At 44.6% G+C, this 23,137-nt stretch overlaps 1 protein-coding gene across 1 annotated transcript in view; it reads right to left on the bottom strand.

Annotated features, from left to right (window-relative positions):
* The window catches only part of adgrv1 (adhesion G protein-coupled receptor V1), a 507,287-nt gene that overhangs the window by 470,092 nt on the left and 14,058 nt on the right, over positions 1 to 23,137 (bottom strand). Inside the window, exons 3-5 of the mRNA XM_067982173.1 lie at positions 19,501 to 19,596; positions 7,180 to 7,284; positions 2,824 to 2,937 (exon numbers count right to left, since the gene is read on the bottom strand). Of these exons, the coding sequence (XP_067838274.1) occupies positions 2,824 to 2,937; positions 7,180 to 7,284; positions 19,501 to 19,596 (315 nt within the window). The remainder of the gene's footprint in view (positions 1 to 2,823; positions 2,938 to 7,179; positions 7,285 to 19,500; positions 19,597 to 23,137) is intronic.

The raw sequence follows: 23,137 nt of genomic DNA, 5'->3' as shown, positions 1-23,137 counted from the left end.
CTTTTTGTAGACAGGACATACCTGGGCAATTTTCCACTTTGTCGGGTAGATGCCAGTGTTGTAGCTGTACTGGAACAGCTTGGCTAGAGGCACAGCTAGTTCTGGAGCACAAGTCTTCAGCACTACAGCCGGGATGTTGTTGGGGCCCATAGCCTTTGTTGTATGCAGTGCACTCAGCTGTTTCATGGTATCACGTGGAGTGAAATGAATTGGTTGATGACTGGCTTCTGTGATGGTGGGGATATCGGGAGGAGGCCAAGATGGATCATCCACTTGGCACTTCTGGCTGAAGATGGTTGCAAACGCTTCAGCCTTGTCTTTTGCACTCACATGCTGGGCTCTGCCATCATTGAGGATGGGGATGTTCACGGAGCCTCCTCCTCCCATTAGTTGTTTAATTGTCCACCACCATTCACGACTGGATGTGGCAGGACTGTAGAGCTTTGATCTGATCCGTTGGTTGTGGGATCGCTTAGCTCTGTCTATAGCATTCTGCTTCCGCTGTTTAGAGTGCATGTAGTCCTGAGTTGTAGCTTCACCAGGTTGGCACCCATTTTTAAGTATGGCTGGTGCTGTTCCTGGCATGCTCTTCTACACTCCTCATTGAACCAGGTTTGATTCCCTGGCTTTTTGGTAATGGTAGAGTGAGGAATATGCCGGGCCATGAGGTTACAGATTGTGGTGGAATACAATTCTGCTGCTGCTGATGGCCCACAGCGCCTCATGGATGCCTAGTTTTGAGCTGCTGGATCTGTTCTGAATCTATCCCATTTAGCACGGTGGTAGTGCCACACAACACGTTGGATGGTGTCCTCAGTGTGAAGATGGGACGTCATCTCCACAAGTGCTATGCAGCGGTCAGTCCTATAAATAGTGCCATGGACAGTGGCTTCCTTTGCCTCTTCTTGCAAACCATGCTTTGTACATTTTTGGTTTTCTTAAAATTATTGTGTTATTTCCTGTACAACAAAATAAGCCTTTTTGACTGAATTAAAAGAGCAACAGGCCAGAATTTACTGTTGCTGAGAATAGTTTCAAGTGCTTAACACATTCGATTGACTTTCCCCAGTCTTCTATTTTAATGGAGGGTATTAACTCATTTATTTTTAAATAGGTTAACTTCTGTTAAAATAGTGGACAGAGGAATAACATATGAACATTTTAAGCATTTTCTATTATCAGGAATGGTAATTTCTATCCTCATGTATTTGATCCAAGGCCTGTTCACCTGACTTCCTGTTCCATGCCAGCACAATCAGCAAAGCAGATTAGAAAAAAACTGTTTCATTAAGGTACTATGTCGTTTTCTCATGGGAGCAGGAACCAAAGGCAACTCCCTTCAACACTAAATTAAATGAATGGCTTTTAGGTAAATCAGAGCCAATTTTGGTGTCCACAATGCCCCACCTGCTCTCGTATACAACAGTGTTTTACCTGATTTCCTCCTAATTTCAGGCCCGCTTGACTTTTCAGTCAGGCCCAAAATGTCAGGCATTGGAAACTCCAATCTAAAGCAGCCTGGGGTATCATTACCTTATGCAAAAAAAGGCACTCCATTCTGCAACAAGCGGTCATGCTCGTCACCAAGCCCACTTCATGCCCAGGAAAACTAACATCTAGGGTTTCTTGGTTGAGTTTCTCAGGCAAACAGTCATTTAAAAGGCAAGATTTTTAATGTGAGTGTTTTGCTGCTATTTCCACACCCTTCTGGATTTTTTTCCTGCTGGCATTTAGGCTACCACAAACCTTTGTGCCAGTTGTATTAATTAGTTTTTTTTTGCCACCGCTCCCATTACTGCCACCAATGTGTTTCCAAATCGGAAGCCTCCGAAGTGATACATTTGGAAGAAAATGACCTATGGAGGGATGGCAGGAAAGTCAGGCTACATGGGAGGTGTTTTGACTGACATCCAACCACACACACCTGCAGCAAAAAGTGAAATTACCTCAACATGACAGATTTTGAGGTCGTGGAGTTTCCACTTTCCAAAGGATGCTGCATCAGCAGACCCCGGTAGCTTCACTATGATACCCACATTTCTGACTAATTGTTATGCAGCATAGTTCTTCAGAAGTAATCCAATCACAACATGTCATTATTTGCATGGTACAGCATGAAAAAAGTTATGCCAGGGTGACCAAGATGTAGCATCAACTGATTGGCCACAGCTGCCAAGATATCATTATTTCTGCAGCTCCTGACACACCTTCCTGCCATTGACCATGGGGGTCTGTCTTCTTCAGATCCGGTTCAGTAGATAGACAGATGCAGAACTGCAGCCACCATGCAGGGACAGTAATGGTCAGCTGTGGCCTGAAATTTGGCTGTACCTCTTTGCAGACATGCTGCTATGTTGTCCTGTGGGGGTGATACCATGGAGTGGCACAGAGGGAAGCCATCCTCACAAGCATCTCATGCAGCACACCTCAACTTCAGCAACCAGCAAACAGGGGATCATGTGCTGGAATGCTCCATCATTTGTCTGCGGACTCTTGCCTGGTAAGATGCTACGCCAGGTCCCAACTGAAGTTCAGAATTTCCAGAGTGCCTGCCCCCAGTCCCATCCCCAGCATCAATGGCCTTGTAAGGCAGGCAGAGGATCCAGCCCTACTAGGTCACTGTGGACTTAAGACCAAGATCTAACGTACCCAGATCTCAACTGTGGTTGTGGTCGTTCAAGCAGAAACTGCCGTTCTTACAGCGGTAGTCTGTCGGAACAACTGTGTACTTTTGGGGGCTTGCTCTTCCAAATATACCGCTGAAAAGCACTTCACTCAGCAGAGAATGTTTACATTCGTGTTCTTTCGAGCTGTGTTTCTCACCTGATCATCCACAATGGTAAGGTTATAATCTACCACAGCTCTCCCAGGAGGAAGAATGATGTTTCCACTTGCTGGACTGATGTCTTCATCAGCAGAATTTGGGCCTGCTGTTATCTGCCAGTGGAGACAGAATACAATAATTTTAACAAATCAGTCATTAGTTTTTATACAAGTGGAGCCATATTTCACAAAGATAACATCATAACTGAGAACAGACAGCATTACACAAATAAAAATTTTACAGTGATATCATGGAACCATTCCGCAATCTGCGCATCAACACTCTCCGCATTTAAAATGAGGATTTACATTCCCATATTACCATTTGGGTCCACTACAGACTTGGGCACAAAACTTAGGCTGAGGGATTGCTGACAATGTAGTGCAGTACTGTGGGGTGCTGTATTTCAGACGAGCCATGAAGTCAAGGCCTTTTCTGCCTAATCAGGTGGACATAAAAGATCCTGGGAGGGAAATTCAATTCTAGCATGAAACAGGCATGAGGTCAGTGAAGCAGCTGCATTTCCTGCCTAAAGCCTCATTTAAATTCCACTGGCAAGCTGCTGCCGCCAAACAGGCGCACCACTGTAGCACACCAGTTGTGGAACAGTGGGAAATTGACTGGTTACTGGCTACTCACCACTGGTGCGAAGAGGCGGAGTGTGCATGGGGCATGCTTCACCCATTAGTACCTGAAAATTGCAATCTGGGTCCTACAACCACATGTTTCAGAAGGGTGAGCTGCTCACTGAAAATTGCGTCAGATGGGCCTTGGGTGTCAATGGGGCGGCCAAGGTATCACCCCAAATTACAACTGCGGGTCGCCCATTTTTCAGACGGGAAACAGGTAGCTGGCAGTTGAAAATTCCCTCCTCCCTATCTTATGTGCAAATTGGCAGCTGTGTTTCCCAACATAACAGTTTCAAAAGCATTTCAAAAGTTATTAATTGGCAGTGAATAGCTTTAGGATATTCAGATCATGTGATAAGATGCTATAAAATTGCAACTTTCAATGAAGATGGAATACTTTTTATGAGGTATTGCGTAATTTTAATGTGAAACATAAGAACATAGCTATTCAGAAAGTTTAATGCAAAGCAAAAAGTTAAAAAATACACTGATAATAACAGGAATAGTTTGGACACCAGAGAAAAACCCTGTGTAAATTGACAAATAAAGTTATGGCTTGCACAGTGGCACAAATCAATGGAGCTGTGCCTCAGATGCTCAAACAGGAGTTCTCACTCTCAGCCTTGCCTTCAAGGGAGGATTTTTAGAGAGGTGAAGTTGAGCATTTCCCCACAAAGAGGGAAGGAAAATGAGAAAATAGAAATAAGAAAAAATATTAATTATAATTAAGGGCAAGCCTAAAGTTTATGAATTAGCTAAACTTCCACTGCATAAGCTACCAGTTTAAAAAGCAAACCTTTAAATTCACTGCTATTCAATTCACTGAAACTGTCTTCTTGCTATGGTAATTTTTTTTAAAGAAAGTTGTCTATAACATCACACTTAATTTTCCTGCAATGGAACTGACGTTGAAATACATGAATAAACAGCAAACTGAATGAACAGAAACCGGTCGTTCTCGTGACTCAGTAAATCTAGCTGATCATTTTTTATGTACTTCAAGGGTTTTGTTTAACATTGGAATATTTCATTATTGATATCTATTGAGTTTAATTCCTAATACTTTTCACATACAGCTTGTATAGAAGGAAAATGTTACAAGAATTTTATGGCTGTGTGATATTCAGTCTAAAGAAAGAAAACACTTTCATTTATATAGCCCCTTTCACAACCTCAGAACATCTCAAAAGCACCTCACAGTCAAATAAGTACTTTTGTTCAAGTTTAGTCACTGTTGTAATATAGGGAAAATAACAGCCAATTTGCACACATTTTCCAACAAACAGCAATGTGATAAACAACCAGATAATTGTTTTTAGTGATGTCGGTTGAGAGATAAATGCTGGCCAGGACACTGGGAGAAATACCCTGCTCTCATTCAGATAGTACCATGGGATCTTTTACATCCACCTGAGAGTGCAGACAGGCCTTATGTTTAACGTCTCATCAAAAGACAGTACCTCAGGCAATGCAGCACTCCCTCAGTATTGCATCCCACAGATCCTTGCACTAGAGTATCAGGCTAGGTTATGTGCTCAAGTCTCTGGAGTGGGGCATGAACCCACAACCTTCTGAGTGAGAGGTCAGTGTGCTACCAACTGAGTCAAGGCTGATACCTAAGAAGTGATAGCCTGTGCTCAGTTCAAAAGATCACAAGATAATTACAGATGAGGAAGGTCATTCAGTCAATCTTAGTTCATCCATCCAGAATGACCCTCAGATCGCTCCACTCTGTCTGGGAGACCATTCCATGTGTTGAGCACTCTGTGTGAAGAAGAACTTCCTAATACCAGACTTTTAACATTATCTTTAACTAGTTTGAACTCAGAATCATAGAATCATAGAATGGTTACAGCACAGCTAGTCCCACTCCCCCGCCCTTTCCCCGTAGTCCTGCAAAATTTTTCCCTTCAAGTAATTTCCAATTCCCTTTTGAAAGCCACAATTGAATCTGCCTCCACCACCCTCTCAGGCCATGCATTCCAGATCATAACCACTCGCTACGTAAAAAAGTTTTTCCTCATGTGGCCTTTGGTTTTTTTGCCAATCACCTTAAATCTGTGTCCTCTGGTTCTTGATCATTACGACAATGGGAACAGTTTCTCTCTATCTACTCTGTCTGGAAGCCTAATGATTTTGAACACCTCTTTCAAATCTCCTCTCAACTTTCTCTGCTCTAAGGAGATCAACTCCAGCTTCTCCAGTCTATCCACATAACTGAAGTCCTTCATCCCTAGAACCATTCTAGTAAATCTTACCTGCACCCTCTCTAAGGCCTTCACATCCTTCCTAAAGTGCACTGCCCAGAATTGGACACAATACTCCAGGTGTGGCCGAACCAGTGTTTTATAAAGGTTCATCATAACTTCCTTGCTTTTGTTCTCTATGCCTCTATTTATAAAGCCCAGGATCCCATATGCTTTTTTAACCACTTTCTCAACCTGCCCTGCCACCTTCAACAACTTGTGCACATATAACCCCAGGTCTCTCGGTTCCTGTACCCCCTTTAGAATTGTACCCTTTAGTTTATGTTGCCTCTCCTCGGTCTTCCTACCAAAATGTATCACGTCGCACTTCTCTGCGTTAAATTTCATCTGCCACATGTCTGCCCATTCCACCAGCCTGTCTGTGTCCTCTTGATGTCTATCACTATCCTCCTCACTGTTCACTACACTTCCAAGATTTGTGTCATCCGCAAATTTTGAAATTGTGCCCTGTATGCCCAAGTCCAAGTCATCAATATATATCAAGAAAAGCAGTGGTCCTAGTACTGACCCCTGGGAACACCACTGTACCTTCCTCCACTCCGAAAAACAAACCGTCACTTAGCCAATTTCCTGTCACTTAGCCAATTTCGTATCCATGCTGCCACAGCCCCTTTTATTCCATGGGCTTCAACTTTGCTGACAAGCCTATTATGTGGCACTTTATCAAACACCTTTTGGAAGTCCATATATACCATATCAACCACATTGCCCTCATCAACCCTCTCTGTTACCGCATCAAAAAACTCAATCAAGTTAGTTAAACGTGATTTGCCTTTAACAAATCCGTTAAAGCTTTTGTCCCCTTATCATACTCTGACAATTTAAAGTAATTTTGCAGATTTACATTTTCTATGCCATTTACGATCTTATTTTCTCTAAAAGATAATCTCAGACACCTACAATGAGGTTAAAAAGCCTTAATTTCCTCAGTCTTTTCCTCATAACTCAGACCTCTGACACCAGGGATGAGCCTTGTGGCTCTTCTCTGCACTGCCTCCAAATTTGTACAGTTTAATCATGACCCCCTCTGACTTGTACTGTTTTGGTTTTATAATTCAACCTATATTAGGTTTATTAATTGCTGTTCTGTATTGGTTGGACATGTTGAGCATCAAGCCCACTAAGACTCTTTTTTTATACTTCATCCGTGGCTATTATAATATCATTCACATTCAAGTATTCAAAGATACTTTAGTTTTTTTTAAAAACATAGTTGTAGTATAGTAAAGGACTTCCAAGGAGGATTTCAGTGGAAGTAATCCCATTAAAAAATCATATCCATCAGGTCCAGAGACCGAAATCATGATACTATTTGCTATTTAAGCCAGGTGGCTGTCTGATAACAAATGATCTGTGCTACATTAATTAACTAAGTTAGGTCAGCAAGTAGCAATAAACCAAATGCCAGGTTCTGTTATTGAGCCAAGATGAGATAGAGAAGTAATTTGATAACACTTACCTCAAAGTTCACAGTTACGGTCCCATAGGTTCCTTTCTTTCTGATTAGAGTAAGCAGCACAAATTCTTTTCTATCCCTTGCCTCATTGACTGTGACTATGGAAGACTGAGGGAAAGACAGAGAAAATATTATTTTGATAATATACCTCTCAGCATGAATAGCATAGACAGATCCGCAACCCTGACACACCAAACTCTCACAGACAAATGAATCTAATTTTTGAAGTGATTCAGTAATGATATATTCTATGGGAAACAATTTTTGCTAAAATCTTCCAATTTTTAGAACAATTTGGGTTACAAAAATTAAAGAGCCAAGCTTTATTAAAAAAGGGCTAATGACTGGTTATTTTTGTTTTTTAGGAATAAAGTGCTCATTAAGATAAAAGATGTCTTTGCTGGGGAAATGGAACACTTTTTGCCTTCTTGCCACTAGAAATTAAATTTTTGCAAAATTGAAATTTTGTAGGTATTCAAGGGAGCAATTCTTAATATGAAGATGCTTTGAATTAATTGAAATCTAAATATTAACATTTTTGAAAAATATTGTAAACATTTAAAAATGAGCTGGATCGGCAATATATTTTTACTCTTACTTTATCATAAGGGAGAATATATTTCTGGGAAGCAAGCATTTTCACTGTAAAGTACTCTGCCATCAAAGAGTAAAGAGAAATATTTTTTTGTAACTCCCAAACGGGAGAAAATATTTCAACTGGAGGGAAAAAAATCAAAAAAAGACCAACAATTCCTAATCAGAAAACATTTGGTGCATTTTGGTAGGAAGAACGAGGAGAGGCAATATAAACTAAAAGGTTCAATTTTAACAGGGGTGCAGGAAGAGAGCGACCTGGGGGTGCACATACACAAATCCTTGAAAGTGGCAGGACAAGTTGAGGAGGCTGTTAAAAAAGCATATGGAATCCTGGGCCTCATGAATAGAAGCATATAGTGCAAAACCAAGGCAGTTATGCTAAACCTTTATAAAACACTGGTTGAGTCTCAGGTGGAGTATTGTGTTCAATTCTGGGCACCACACTTTAGGAAGGATGTCAAAGCCTAAGAGAGGGTGTAGAAGAGATTTACTAGAATGGTGCCAGGGATGAGGGACTTCAGTTATGTGGAGAGACTGGAGAAGCTGGGGTTGTTCTCCTTCGAACAGAGAAGGTTAAGGGGAGATTTGATAGAGGTGTTCAAAATCATGAACGGTTTTGACAGAGAAACTATTTCCAGTGGCAGGAGGATCATTAACCAGAGGACACAGATTTAAGGTGATCGGCATAAGAGCCAGAGGCGATATAAGGAAACATATTTTTACACAGAGAATTGTAATGATCTGGAATGCACTGCCTGAAAGGGTGGTGGAAGCAGATTCAACAGTAATATTCAAAAGGGAATTGAATAAGTACTTGAAGGGAAAAAATTTACAGGGCTATGGGGAAAGAGCAGAGGAATGGGACTAATTGGATAGCTCTTTCAAAGCGACGGCACAGGCACAATGGGCCAAATGGCCTCCTCCTGTGCTGTACCAACTATGATACAATGTAAACACACCTTCCATTGACGTATCTAGGCATCACCTCTCCAGCTAGCTGCCATTGACATGTATAGGGCTAAGCATCGTTCACCATCCTCAATGTCAAACCTAATGCTCAAAGCTAAATCAAAGGCTCAAGTTTAAGCCCCAGCCAGGTACATTTTGCAAATCAGTCAAGTGATACTTACTTCCTGTAACTTTTCTGCCATGTCTAATTCAGGCAGATTTTTCTGGAACACTACTTCCATCATGCTTGTCTATCATGCTTTTCTGTCACAAGTACACTTGCCAATTCACTTTACCTACCCCTAATTAAGTCCTCCAAGATAGGTAGGCACTGTTGCTTACTTATCTCTCAGAACTACAAGCTGTGTCTCCAAGATACATTGTAAACAATTTTACAACACCAAGTTATAGTCCAGCAATTTTATTTTAAATTCACAAGCTTTCGGAGGCTTCCCCCTTCGTCAGGTGAACGATGTGAAATGAAATCCTCGAATGGGAAGCCTCCGAAAGCTTGTGAATTTAAAATAAAATTGCTGGACTATAACTTGGTGTTGTAAAATTGTTTACAATTGTCAACCCCAGTCCATCACCAGCATCTCCACATCCAAGATACATGGCACTGTTATCCACAGTGACACCCACCTTTGAGCTCCAAAAGTCATGGCAAAGGCCCAATGCTGCCTCTCTCTTTCCCTCCACCGCTACTGTATTCCCCCTTGCGACAAACCCCCCTGCCCCATCCTGTCACTACTGTTATTCCCCCCTCCACTACCTGAAAACCCACAATGTCAGGCACTTGTTTCTATGTTCTTCAGAATTTTTAAATCAATACTGAGCTGAGTAATTACTTTACATAATACAGGTTTGCCCATTTTCTAGACTTCCACCTTGCCGCAACCTGATCCTCCCCTCCTCCTGGAATGATTCAACACCAAGACCTGGGGCCCCGATATTTACTCGTAACCAGGAAGAGAGTGGGAGGGAGTATTTTCAGATGGGAAACCCAGAAGTAAGGGTTTCCCGCGTGTCGTGCCGATTGGATGTTTAAAAAATTTTTTCAACAGATTTTGCCCCCGACATCCAGCCAAATTGACAGGCTAGTTGCCTGACGGGCAGGAAAGCAGCCTAGGAGCAATCGGGGTCTTCAGGGTTTCGATGTGGGGGCTGATCGTGGGGGGGGGAGTCGGACATCGTAGGGGGGAGGAAAGTCAGACACCGTGGGGGGTGAGCAATCGGAGATCGTGGAGGGGGCGGAAGTCAAAGATGGTGGCAGGGGGGTGGAAGTCGGAGATCGTGGAGGGGGGTAAAGTCAGAGATGGTGGCGGGGGGTTGGAAGTCGGAGATGATGGCGGGGGGTTGGAAATCGGAGATGGTGGCGGGGTTGGAAGTCGGAGATGTTGGGGGGGGGTGGGAGTCGGAGATGGTGGGGGGGGTGGAAGTCGGAGATGGTCGGGGGGTGGAAGTCGGAGATGTTGGCGGGGGGGTGGGAGTCGGAGATAGTGGGGGGGGTGGAAGTCGGAGATGGTGGGGGGGGGGGTGGAAGTCAGAGATGGTGGGGGGGTGGAAGTCGGAGATGGTGGGGGGGGGGTGGAAGTCGGAGATGGTGGGGGGGGTGGAAGACGGAGATGATGAGGGGGGTGGAAGACGTAGATGGTGGGGGGGGGGGTGGAAGACGGAGATGGTGGGGGGGTGGAAGACGGAGATGGTGCGGGGGGGGTGGAAGACGGAGATGGTGGCGGGGGTTGGAAGTCGGAGATGGTGGCAGGGTGGAAGTCGGAGATGGTGGCGGGGTTGGAAGTCGGAGATGGTGGCGGGGGTTGGAAGTCTCAGATGGTGGCCGGGGTGGAAGTTGGAGATGGTAGCGGGAGGGGGTGGAAGTCCGAGATGGTGGCGGGGGTTCGGAGTTGGAGATGGTGGCGGGGGTGAGAGTCGGAGATGGTGGCGGGGATTGGAAGTCGGAGATGGTGGCGGGGATTGGAAGTCGGAGATGGTGGCGGGGGTGGGAGTCGGAGATGGTGGCGGGGGTTAGAAGTCGGAGATGGTGGCGGGGGGTGGAAGTCGGAGATGGTGAGGGGGGTGGGAGTCGGAGATGGTGAGGGGGGTGGGAGTCGGAGATGGTGGCAGGGGGTGGAAGTCGGAGATGGTGAGGGGGGTGGGAGTCGGAGATGGTGAGGGGGGTGGGAGTCGGAGATGGTGGCGGGGGTTAGAAGTCGGAGATGGTGGCGGGGGGTGGAAGTCGGAGATGGTGAGGGGGGTGGGAGTCGGAGATGGTGAGGGGGGTGGGAGTCGGAGATGGTGGCAGGGGGTGGAAGTCGGAGATGGTGAGGGGGGTGGGAGTCGGAGATGGTGGCAGGGGGTGAAAGTCGGAGATGGTGGCAGGGGGTGGAAGTCGGAGATGGTGGGGGGGGTGGAAGACGGAGATGATGAGGGGGGTGGAAGACGTAGATGGTTGGGGGGGGGGTGGAAGACGGAGATGGTGGGGGGGGTGGAAGACGGAGATGGTGGGGGGGTGGAAGACGGAGATGGTGGGGGGGGTGGAAGATGGAGATGATGAGGGGGGTGGAAGACGTAGATGGTGGGGGGGGGGTGGAAGACGGAGATGGTGGTGGGGGTGGAAGACGGAGATGATGGGGGGGTGGAAGACGGAGATGGTGCGGGGGGTGTGGAAAACGGAGATGGTGGGGGGGATGGAAGTCGGAGATGGTGGCGGGAGTGGAAGTCGGAGATGGTGGCGGGTGGGGGAGGAAGTCGGAGATGGTGGGGGGGGAAGTCGGAGATGGTGGCAGGGGGGTGGGAGTCGGAGATGGTGGGGGGGGTGGAAGTCGGAGATGGTGGGGGGGGGGGGTGGAAGTCGGAGATGTTGGGGGGGGGTGGGAGTCGGAGATGGTGGGGGGGGTGGAAGTCGGAGATGGTCGGGGGGTGGAAGTCGGAGATGTTGGCGGGGGGGTGGGAGTCGGAGATAGTGGGGGGGGTGGAAGTCGGAGATGGTGGGGGGGGTGGAAGTCGGAGATGGTGGGGGGGGTGGAAGTCGGAGATGGTGGGGGGGGTGGGAGTCGGAGATGGTGGGGAGGGTGGAAGTCGGAGATGGTGGGGGGAGTGGAAGTCGGAGATGGAGGCGAGGGGAGGGGTGGAAGTCGGAGATGGAGGTGAGGGGTGGGAGTCGGGGATGGTGGCGGGGGGGTGGGAGTCGGAGGTGGAGGCGGGGGGGTGGAAGTCGGAGATGGTGGCGGGGGGTAGAGTCAGACATTGCAATCGCAGGGTGTGTAAGAGGTTAGCTTGGAAAGGACGGGAGAAGCACTCCTTCTCCTCCTGGACCACACACAGTGCTGTAAATGCACTTACCTCATGGATCCGGCCCTTCTCGCCTCCTTTTTCCTGCCGGGATTCCCGCTGCCCGAGAAACCTGGCCTCCATGGGTTAAAATTTAAAATTTAGGCAAAATGGAGGCAGGCAGCCTCCTTAAAAGATTTCACTGACAGACCCTCCTCCCAAGAGCAGGTTGGCTGCCTGCCCCCTGACCCGCCTTCGTTAAAACCAGAAGTGGGCGCATGGAGCCAGGTTGCTGTCGCACTTCAAATTTCAATTTTCACTTCCCATCCAATCCCAACCCACCCGTTCTTAGGGGTTAAAACTCCCCCCATGATCTTGAGACACTAAGCACTTTAAACAAAGCACCAGTTTCCATCTTTGTGCAAGGAAACCGGCTCTGCACCTTGGTTGAAACTTCTGGGAATGGAGGAGTGGATCAAGGTCTATAGCTTCCATTGTCCTGCAATACCCTTTGCCCCAAACATACTGCAAGAATCATTCCAAATATTACCCCTCTCAATGCTATCACTAAACACTTCTCATCAATTCTCCCAGGACCTCAGATCCCCCTCCACCCCATATTCCCTAATTCTAGAACAACTCCCCCCCCTCAGATCCGCAACTCTCTATCAATGCTCCCGGCATCCATATGCTGCTATGAAACATCACATTCCTCTTCCATTCCTCCTGGATCCCCAAGACACCACTCCCAGTGTTCCCACATCCTGACATCCCCTCCCACTACTTCTATATCCAACAACCCCTTCATTTAATGTTTACACATCCTAGTAGGCCACAATGCTCTCACATCCGGGTAGTCCATCTCAATGTTCTTTCCCTTGATCATGAGTAGTGCCTGTAACACTTCCACATCAAACTTACATGCAAATTTCTTGCAGTGTAAATTGGCTCATATTCAGATTTTCCAAGTTTTTTCTGAGCTCAATGTGAATTTCTTCCAGCTAACTGTCTTATATACAAATGCACTTATTGTTATTCTAATGTATTAACTGTAAGTTGCAAATTTTTATCAAGGAGGAGGTGAACAATGCAGACTAATCAAATTACTCAAAACACTGAACGCTGAAAATTTCTTCATTCACCATTTTATTTGCCTTCAAGTATGTGAGCTAAAAATTATGGTTCTGAAGTATAAAAACATTTTTTTAAACTTGAATATTTTACAATAACCCAATTAAACTTATTTATAAAGTTGTCTTTTTTTTAACATAGTTTTATTAATGTTTTCATGTGAAGGCTTCAAAAGATTGGGCTTGAAGTAATTACTCTGACACATAATTTGACCAATATACCCTGTTAGCTACGGGAAAAGGCCGTAGTATGAGCATGTACAGGAATTCATATCATGCTTGAATTGGGTGGCTGACTGATTCACAATGGTAGGGGAATATCGCTTCATGTTGTAAAAGGATTTTTAATGTTCTTTGAGTTTTTCCAAATTATTTATAAAGATGAGGCAGAATGAATTTTTCAAGTAAAGATGAACATATTATCAACTGTTGGGGAAATGAAAACTATACACATCAACGGACAATCCTCTAACACTGCACATTATTGCACATTCCCTCCACTCCACCAATGAACGCTGTTCTGTCAGCCACCATGCTTCTGCGCTCTGGAATTCTCTCCCAAAATCACCTCCTCATAGCACCTCCCTCCCAGCCTTCAAATACTTCAACCTGCAGCATCTTCCCCAATTTGGTGCCCGCTTTCTCCGTATTGTTCAGCACTCCAAGAAGTTTTCTTTTAAATGAGGAAAACTATAAATAATGGTTCCTGGGCTGTCATCTCCTTACCAAGCCATTTCCTCTGCAACCGTATACAAGTTGTTATAGAGATATAAGTTGTTAAGAATATAAGCAGGAGTAGGCCCCTCGAGCCTGCTCCACCATTCAATCTGATCATGGCTGATCTTCGACCTCAACACCAATTTCCCCCCCCCCAATTCCCATATCCCTTGATTCCCCTAGCGTCCAATAATCTATCCATCTCAGCCTTGAATATATTCAATGACTCAGCATCCACAGCCCTCTAGGGTAGAGAATTCCAAACATTCACAACCCTCTACATGAAGAAATTCCTCCTCATCTCAGTCTTGAATGGCCCACCCCATATCCTGCGGTTATGCCCCCTAGTTCTAGACTCTCTAGCCAGGGGAAATAATCTCTCAGCATCAACCCTGTCAAGCCCCCTCAGAATCTTATATGTTTCAATGAGATCACCTCTCATTCTTCGAAACTCCAGAGAGTGTAGGCCCATTCTACTCAACCTCTCTTCATACAACTCTCTCATCCCAAGAATTAATCTAGTGAACCTTCGTTGCACCGCCTGGAAGGCAATTGTATCCTTCCTTAGATAAGGAGACCAAAACTGTACGCAGTACTCCAAGTGAGGATCCACGAATGCCCTGTACAACTGTCGTAAGACTACCTTACTCTTGTACTTACCCTTGCAATAAAGGCCAACATGCCATTTGCTTTCCTAATTGCTTGCTGTACCTGCATACTAACTTTTTGTGTTTCTTGTATGAGGACACCCAAGTCTCTCTGAAAACCAACATTTAATAGTTTCGCACCATTTTAAAAATATTCTGTTTTTCTATTTTTCCTACCAAAGTGAATAACCTCACATTTCCCCACATTATACTCCATCTGCCACCTTCTTGCCCACTCACCTAACCTGTCTATATCCCTCTGCAGACTCTTTGGGGTCAATTTTAGGATGGCCGAGCAGGTGAGTTCATGGCGGGGGAGCTCCGAAAATTCGGGATTCCCGGGGCGGGTCCGGAGCCCGGTTCCAACCCACACACTTCCGGGTTCCCTGATGACGCGCTTAGATGCGCGCGCAACCCCCGCATGCGGGACTCCCACCGGCAATTAAAGCCGGCGGGATCCCACTTAAAGCAATTATTTTGATAGTTTAAGTCGTTTGCAGACCTGATTGGGAGAATATTTTAGGAGGGGTGGGATTTTCAGGTCAACTGAGCATGTTTCCCGTACTGGGGGAAACATTCCCAGTTGAAACAGATGTGTTGCAGCCACCAGCCTGTGGGAGCTGCAAAGGTCCATTTGACAGGTGGGGGGGGGAGGGAGACCCTTACTCATTGCAGGAGGCCACTCTGTCACTTTGGACAAAGTTTGGCCTGCACCACCCTCCTCCTAACAATAAAATTCACCAACTTGGAACCTCAACCTCGGTGTCCAGACACATTTACCAACCTTGCAGACCCCCCCAAACGTACATCTTCCGGATGGGAGCCACCATAGCTGCAGTCATGACCTCCTCGGAGGGCGAACAGCATCACCAGCCTCGCCGTCCACCTTTGACACGTGGAGCTCCACAACACAGTGCTGTGACACATACACCTGCACAGCAGGAGGGAGGGCAACCGCAGAGAGTGCTGCTTCGCAGAAGGCACTACCCTCGCCACAGGGTCTACAGACCGAGGCTCAGCTTCCTGGACCTCTCTGAAGAGCAGTGCACACGGAGGCTCAGAGTCACTCGACATGTAGTCGTGGACATCTGCAGCCTCCTTAATGCTGAGCTGCTCCCAGCTGGCCCAAGCACCATCTTCTTACCTGTCGGTGTCAAAGTCACCACTGCCCTCAACAACTTCTCCTCTGCATCCTTCCAGGGTGCCACCGGGGACAACGCCGGCGTCTCTCAGTCGTCTGCACGAAAGAGTCCTGCAAATACACCTACACCCACTCTGCAGTGACACAATGGGTGGCATCAGGTGTGGGTCTTCATAGTGATCCTCAGGAAAGGACATTATTGCACAAACCAGACAAGATTTGCAAAGACGTGGCGGTAGTGGTGATAACAAATTTTAATGTGCTTTGCAAAACCAACAAAACTAAATCAAAAACATGACATTCTGTCATACACCCTTGTGCATCCCCTTTGTGCTCACAAAACCTTTGCCTTACGTTTACGGGAACCTCTACGTGGTGCTACCTCTGTGGCTTCAGCAGAGGTAGTGGCAGGTTGCTCTTGTCCATGCCCTGACCGATAAGATGCTTTGCACGGACGCCCTCTGGGTTTCGGTGCCCGTGAGGGCCCCTCCAAAGACTGCTCCACCTGCACCTGTGCAGGGGCAGACTTGGCCACCTGGAGAGGATGCAGCATTGAGGGTACTGGTTGAGAGGGGGGCAACGGGTGAGACGTGGAAGCGCTTTGAGTGGCGTCCCCACTTCCATGTCCCCTTTCACCATCATCCCTCTCCTGGCCCAGGCCCACATCACTCCTTCCACCCTGCTGGACGACAGTTTGGAGGACTTGTGTGAAGCCTTGGAAGGCCAGTTGTAATGTACCTGTCAGCCTGTTTAAGGCGGCAGAAAGTTGCTCACCCTGAATCCGAACGGCCGTTGTCAGGGCCTGAATGGACTCATTGTTGAGCCGTGCTTGAAGCTCGATGGAACCTTTCCTCCATCGCAGACATTCCGGCACCTACCCGCGACACTATCTCAGAGATGCCTTCACGTCCCTGTGACAGTATCTCGGAGATACCCTCCTGTACCTGTGCCATCATTTCACTCATGCAGGCATTGGACTCCTCCATCCTCTGCGCGATTGTGGAGAGTGCGCATGGCACCTGCTCCAATACCTCGGCAATGTGCTGCTAGCCCTCGATGACTCTCCTTTTCATGGCTGGCCCCCAGGGTTCAGCATCTGTGTCCAGCTGAGCAGAGCCTGGAGAAGAGTGCTCCCACCGACGCAGACTCTCCACGGCTGCCCCTGCCACCAGGGTCTGCTCATGCTCACATGTGCGTGGTGACTCACCATGTGCAAGCCCAACTAAGTGAGGACGGGGACCCACCGAGATGTGTGTATCTGTGCTGGTGGATGGCTGGCTCAGATGTGATGATGCACCCTCAGAGGCCCGCAGGTCCTCTGAGGAATCGCCCTCTGCAGTCACGGAGGTCGCAGATGACCCTGCCAGAGAACAGAAAGCAATATTAAGCATGTGGACAGATATTGAGGTGCTGCAGATGCCAAGTGATGCTAAGATCATTCACTATCATGAGTGCTGTGTGATAGATTTCTGTCACCAGCCGTTTGTGCGCTCCTAGTCTCGGCATCCGCCACGGACAGGCACTCCAGCGTCCGGCTTAGTTCCAATGCCTGCTGCTCCGCATCTGTTAGGACCACCTGGTGTGGCGGGCCCCCTCCGGTCCTTGCCCTCTCCCGGGCATTCTGGCCTCTCTTCTCCTATCAAGGCAAAACACAGAGAGGCGTGATTGAGTTGATGGTTGCATAGAGACCCACTGCATGCATTGGTGTGGGTGGGGGTGACCGTGAGGGAGATGCATAGGAGGGTGCGTGTGAGACATAGCCATGAGATTGTATGAGGATTGGGTTGTAAGGTAGTGTTTGAATGGGAACTGGGGCGGTGAGTAAGTGCAGGCAAGGTGAGGATGATGGTTGAGTGGATGTGAGGAGTGATGCGAGAGCGTTGTGGTGGCAGTGCAGAAGGAGTTGTGTGGTGGTGGAGGTGATGTGGAAGACAGAGTGTGGGAGAATGCGAAAGTATACTCACTTTGGCTGACCTGGTTAGGTCAATAAAGCGCTTCCTGCACTGGACCCAGGTTCGGCACACATTGCTGCTGCTGCTGCTGCTGCTGACCTCCTCAGCCACCTCCAGCCTGGCCTTCTTGGTGGCAGAGGGAGGCCACTCCTCCCATCAGATGGAAAAAAAAATTTCCCTCCTACTCCTCACTCCATCGAGCAGCACCTGGAGTGAGGAGTTAGAGAACCTTGGAGCAGCCTTGCCTCTGGCCTGCTCCATGCTCCAAAAATGGTTCTTTGCTGCAGGAGGAGCATTGGAGGACTGCCCTTTTAACTAGGGCTCCTCCTACTGACAGCCTGTGATGCGGGTGCGCAATGCATCCGCTGCGCAGGTCTGAACGGGAAACCCGGAAGCACGCGTAAGTACCTTCAATTAGGCTGCGATCGTGTGCGGAGCACCCCGATTTCACTGGGCACGTTACCCACAGGCCCAGTCGACCCCCCGCTGCCAACCCGCCTCCCTCCTAATATCGGGCCCTTTGTGTCCTCCCCACAGCTTATTTCCAACCTAGCTTTGTATCATCAGCAAAATTGGATACATTACACTCAGTCCCTTCATCTAAGACATTAATATAGATTGTAAATAGCTGAGGCCCATGCACCAATCCTTGTGGCACCCCACTAGTTACAGCTGCCAACCTGAGAATGAACTCTTTATCCCTACTCTCTGTTTTCTGTGCTTTAACCAATCCTCTATCCATGCTAATATATTACCCCCAACCCCATGAGCCCTTACCTTGTGTAACAACCTTTTATGTGGCACCTTATCGAATGCCTTTTGAAAATTGAAATATACTACTTCCACTGGTTCACCTTTATCTACCCTGCTAGTTACATCCTCAAAAAACTCTAATAAATTTGTCAAACATGATTTCCCTTTCATAAAACCATGTTGACTCTACCTAATCATATTATGATTTTCTACATTGCTTTTATTACCAAAATATTATTAGTCAGTTCCATTTTTATGAGGTCAAGTATTCTTCTGATGGGTTAGGGTATACTCATCCCATTGACAATTATTTTCCAATATCCAAGCTGTTTCTTGAGAATTGCATCAAACCTGTGAGGAGCAACTGGTGATGTCCAGTTCTGCAAAGTTATTTTGAACATTGCAACCACTCTGCTCAACAATGACACTGCTGGTCAATCAAGGAACTGCAGAAGTAGCAAAATTTAAAATAGAGAATGTGACGGATTATCTGCCTCCTTTGACTAATGTTAGTGAAAAAGTTGGCATGACTATAAAGCAAAAAAGTATACTCTCATGTATTTCCAATTCAAATACAACAACAGCTTACATTTACATAGCACCTTTAATGTAGCCAAACATCCCAAAGCACATCCCTGTAGGTCAGATGTAATTTAACAATATCCTATGGTGTTGTACAAGATTTCAAAAGCACAATAAAAAAATTACAATATCAAAAAAATGCTGTGATACTTCTATCACTCATTTCATTGCCATTAATAATTTAACAGTTCAAAATTTGCTAAAAAGATAGACTTTTTTTTGAAATCCTAATTTTACTTTCCTGTCTATGTTCTCCCATCTAAGTATTGTTCACATAACACTAAATATTGATTTCGTCAACATCATCAAACTTCTGCTTCAGTGCCTTCAGAACCTTACGTGTTATATTATTGTGGTGTACACCACAGGGGTGTTATGCTATGCACTGTAACACACGATTTGAAAACAATAAGGCTGATCTAACAAAATCACATTGCTGGCAGGGCACCTCGCTTACTGGGAGTGTATATAGGGAATTCAGGCCCATTTTCCCCACAATTTTCCATCCATTAATCAGCCCTAATATGTCACAAATAAAAGCATTCCAAATATGCTAAACGATTACACTTGCTGAAATAGATACTTACCATATTGAAAGATATAATTCCAAAGGCATTATCATTCGACAGAATGGTTACTGTGGCAATATTGGGAATTCCAAGCATCACATCTGCAGAAGTACCCTAGAGTAAACAGAAAAATGCAGTACTGTTATTAAGTAAAATACTTTGTCATAGTTCACAGGGGAAATCGAGGGATATAGGGATCGGGCGGGAAAGTGGAGTTGAGGTCGAAAATCAGCCATGATCTTATTGAATGGCGAAGCAAGCTCGATGGGCCATAGGGCCTATTCCTGCTCCTATTTCTTATGTTCTTATGTCTAATGGTTATTTGTTTTTTTATATACAGATTCTGCGAATGCATAATTCCAGCAGAATTGGCTGCCTTGAGATGCTTTCAGACAGACAGGTTTTTATGTAAAATCTATAAAAATAATGATGTGCTTATGTTTTGTCTTCAAAACTGTAATCAATTAAACAAAATAGAATTTACACAGTTCCAATGACAGTGGCCATAAACAGCACCAACTTAAAATACATTTCACACTTCCTACCTAATTTATAGCAGTATGCAGTACAAATGTACTAACCAAAGTAAAAATATATTTGCCAAAACCTTTTTTATACAACAATCAGATCCCATACTGTTCTTAACAGGCCTGTGATTACTATCCAGATCACAATTTTGTCCAAAAATGTAAATTGTTCATGATCTATAACTTTTGCAAAAGGAAAGTTCTTTGGGCACCTCAGCTTAATTAGGACCCCAAGTTAATAAAGAGGTCTTTCAAAACTCATTTATCATGGTTTGACAACCTGTTAATGACACCATAGCAATAAGAAACTAGGTATGAAGTATGCAGTTCTATTTGAAAATGAAGTTTCCTTTCAGTCCTTCGCCTTTATACATTATCCTTTGACTTAAATGTTAAAAAGCTGAATTCTATTCCCAGCTCCAGGTCAAAGGTCTCTACAATCTGATTCATGCAGTGAAATGAATGGTTGTGGGAAGATAGATGCATCGTACATTTCTTTCTTTTAACTGGATGTATCAATGTAACATACAGGATTGTGTTAAAGAAAGCTTGTCTGTGAAACACTTTGTTCTAAATTCCTTATTGATTATCATACTTTACTTTGAATTCAAGTTAAAAAAAACAGAAGATCTTTACAGGCTTTAATAAGAAATAACAAGACTTCATGCTCAAAATCCATTCTCATGGGTAAGACTTTGTTCTCTACTGCAGGCAATAGTAACTACACAGTGGAATGTGAATTAATTAGATTCTGGACAAAAACTGTTCAAAATTTTTATTTCCCAGAAATATAATTTGAAATCTACAGCAAATGTTAGGTACTTTGGTTTATAAGATACTGGGGTGTCCAAAAACCATTGACTTAACAGCTTCTTAGAAAAATAGTGTGGCAAACAAGTGCACAAGAATCAGACATAGGCATGGCAAATTACAATGTGCTGGGTAAAAGTTTCTATTGCAAAAACTGCATTTAGTTTGAAGCTACCATACTTGAACCTGAGAACACCTCAATTTTAGAAAACTTGAAAAACTGCATAAACAAAGCTAAAGAACAAGGTGTAAGTACAGTTTTGGTTAAGTTGATGACACCTATATCTCTCTTTGAAATCGTCTATCAAATGTAAACCAACATCTAAAGTCCTAAACTTTTCAAAAATCCTGGAAGAATGTTGGGAGTTGTTGATTTTTCACATGTACATTAAAAGGGACACATATAAACTTTCAAACATTTAATTTGATTTTTTCCTAATTATTACATTGGTAAAATGTTTTGATCCATTTAAAATGTGCTGGACTGGATGAAATGTTAAAGCTGTAATATTTGTGTTATTCATTGTCAAGCTCTTTACATTTTCTTAGGCTCTAAAAGAAATGTGATATTGAGGTTCCACAGTTTCTGACTCACGATCGCTTGATCTAATGTCTGAACTACATGCAGTCCACACTGGAGTCTACTATCAATAGTTTCCATAGCAACTTCCTTAGCATCATACTGTTCATACACCACATTATTCCAATTTTACCTCCATCACGAATGATTTAATCTCTGCTTTGAAATACCTGCCGTTGTAGGCTCCCAGTTTAAAGTGAGAGGTTTTTTTTATTCTCAAAACACAACAGAATACTAATAATAAAGAACGTGACCATTTAAGATAGAGATTTCATTGATGATATATCAGGGCTTTTGTTTTACTGATAATTGGAGCCTTCAAACAGAATGTTCATGTATTTTATTACAGCACTTCCAAAAATGAAAATCATTTAGAATGATACAGCACAGAAGGAGGCCAATTGGCCCATCATGCCTGTGCTTTATTATAACAAAATAACAAAAATAATCGTGCAAAATGATCTTCACGGTGGGCTCAGTATTGCTGTTAATTTAAATTTAACTTGAGCTGTTTAAGTACCTTTAGGAATATAAGTTTTAGTCCTTAAATTGTTGGCGTCTGCAGGCAATTCCAGGCTCTCTGGATTCAGCTGCTGTTTTGAGTATTATTATACTGGAACAAATTTTACAAATTTATCCTTATGACACAGCTTCACACAACGGAAGCACATCTTTGGAATTTAGGCACCAAAGTTAACAGGCCCACCTGATTTTCCATCCATTTATGATCCCCATGCCCAAATTACCAATATGCGTTCCCATCATGTGAAGCTTTGCACCTGGACTGCTAATTCGTTAAATCTACCCCCATTTTTTCAACAATACTATGAAGCTAAAATAATAATGCTTACATTTATATAGTGTTTTTCATGTAGAAACGTCTCAAAACACTTAACAAAATTAATAATTTTTTGAAAGTGGCTGTGTTATGTCGGGAATTGGAGTAGCCATTTTATGCCAGTACTGTCACATAAACAGCCATGAGATGAATAACCAGTCAATCTTTTTTTTATACAGCCAGATCTCTGGCATCCATGGAAATCCACCATAATACTTAAAAACCTCCAAACTAAACTACTAAAATCCATATAAGTAAAGTTTCCGTTTCTCTGATATGGAAAGTAAAATTGAGCTAAGTGTAACTAAGGCTGAAAGTTAAAATTACTCCCCGTGAGTTGAAGTGCTTGCACCAATTTTATACTTTAGCCTCATTAAAGCTCCAGAATGGTGCAAACATATTTAAATGAAACGTAGCTCAATTCTGCAGTTTTTGCTCATTTTCCCTTGTACACCCAATGGAGGGAAGGGAAGCTCATGAAGTGCCATAGGCTTTGTATGTTTTGTTTTTGTTGCAACATTTATCGTGACTAAACGTAACAGATACTCCAAGGTGATTTCAAAGCATCTGAGGTTCAGATGATAGCTTTGATCCACTGTACTCTTCTGGTTTATGACATCAAATAAACCCCTTGATCGGAATACCATTTTGTTCAGACTTTAGATTTATTCTATGGTTGCAAGTAATAATGACAAATCATATGATAATTAATTACAAGGAAAAATAACATTAACTGTCATTTTACCACTTAATGCTCCAAATCATGCAAAGCATTCCAAAGACAAATTCAAACACCAATAAGTAAAATATAACACAATGATGTTCTGCTCAGTGGGAGTCCACACACCATCTGCTGCACTTGACAGATCAACAGCAACAATGAATGACACAGGCACAATC

This window comes from Heptranchias perlo, chromosome 4 (genome assembly GCF_035084215.1).
Source record: "Heptranchias perlo isolate sHepPer1 chromosome 4, sHepPer1.hap1, whole genome shotgun sequence".
Lineage (NCBI taxonomy): Eukaryota > Metazoa > Chordata > Chondrichthyes > Hexanchiformes > Hexanchidae > Heptranchias > Heptranchias perlo.
This window is presented reverse-complemented; position numbering and strand designations above follow the sequence as displayed.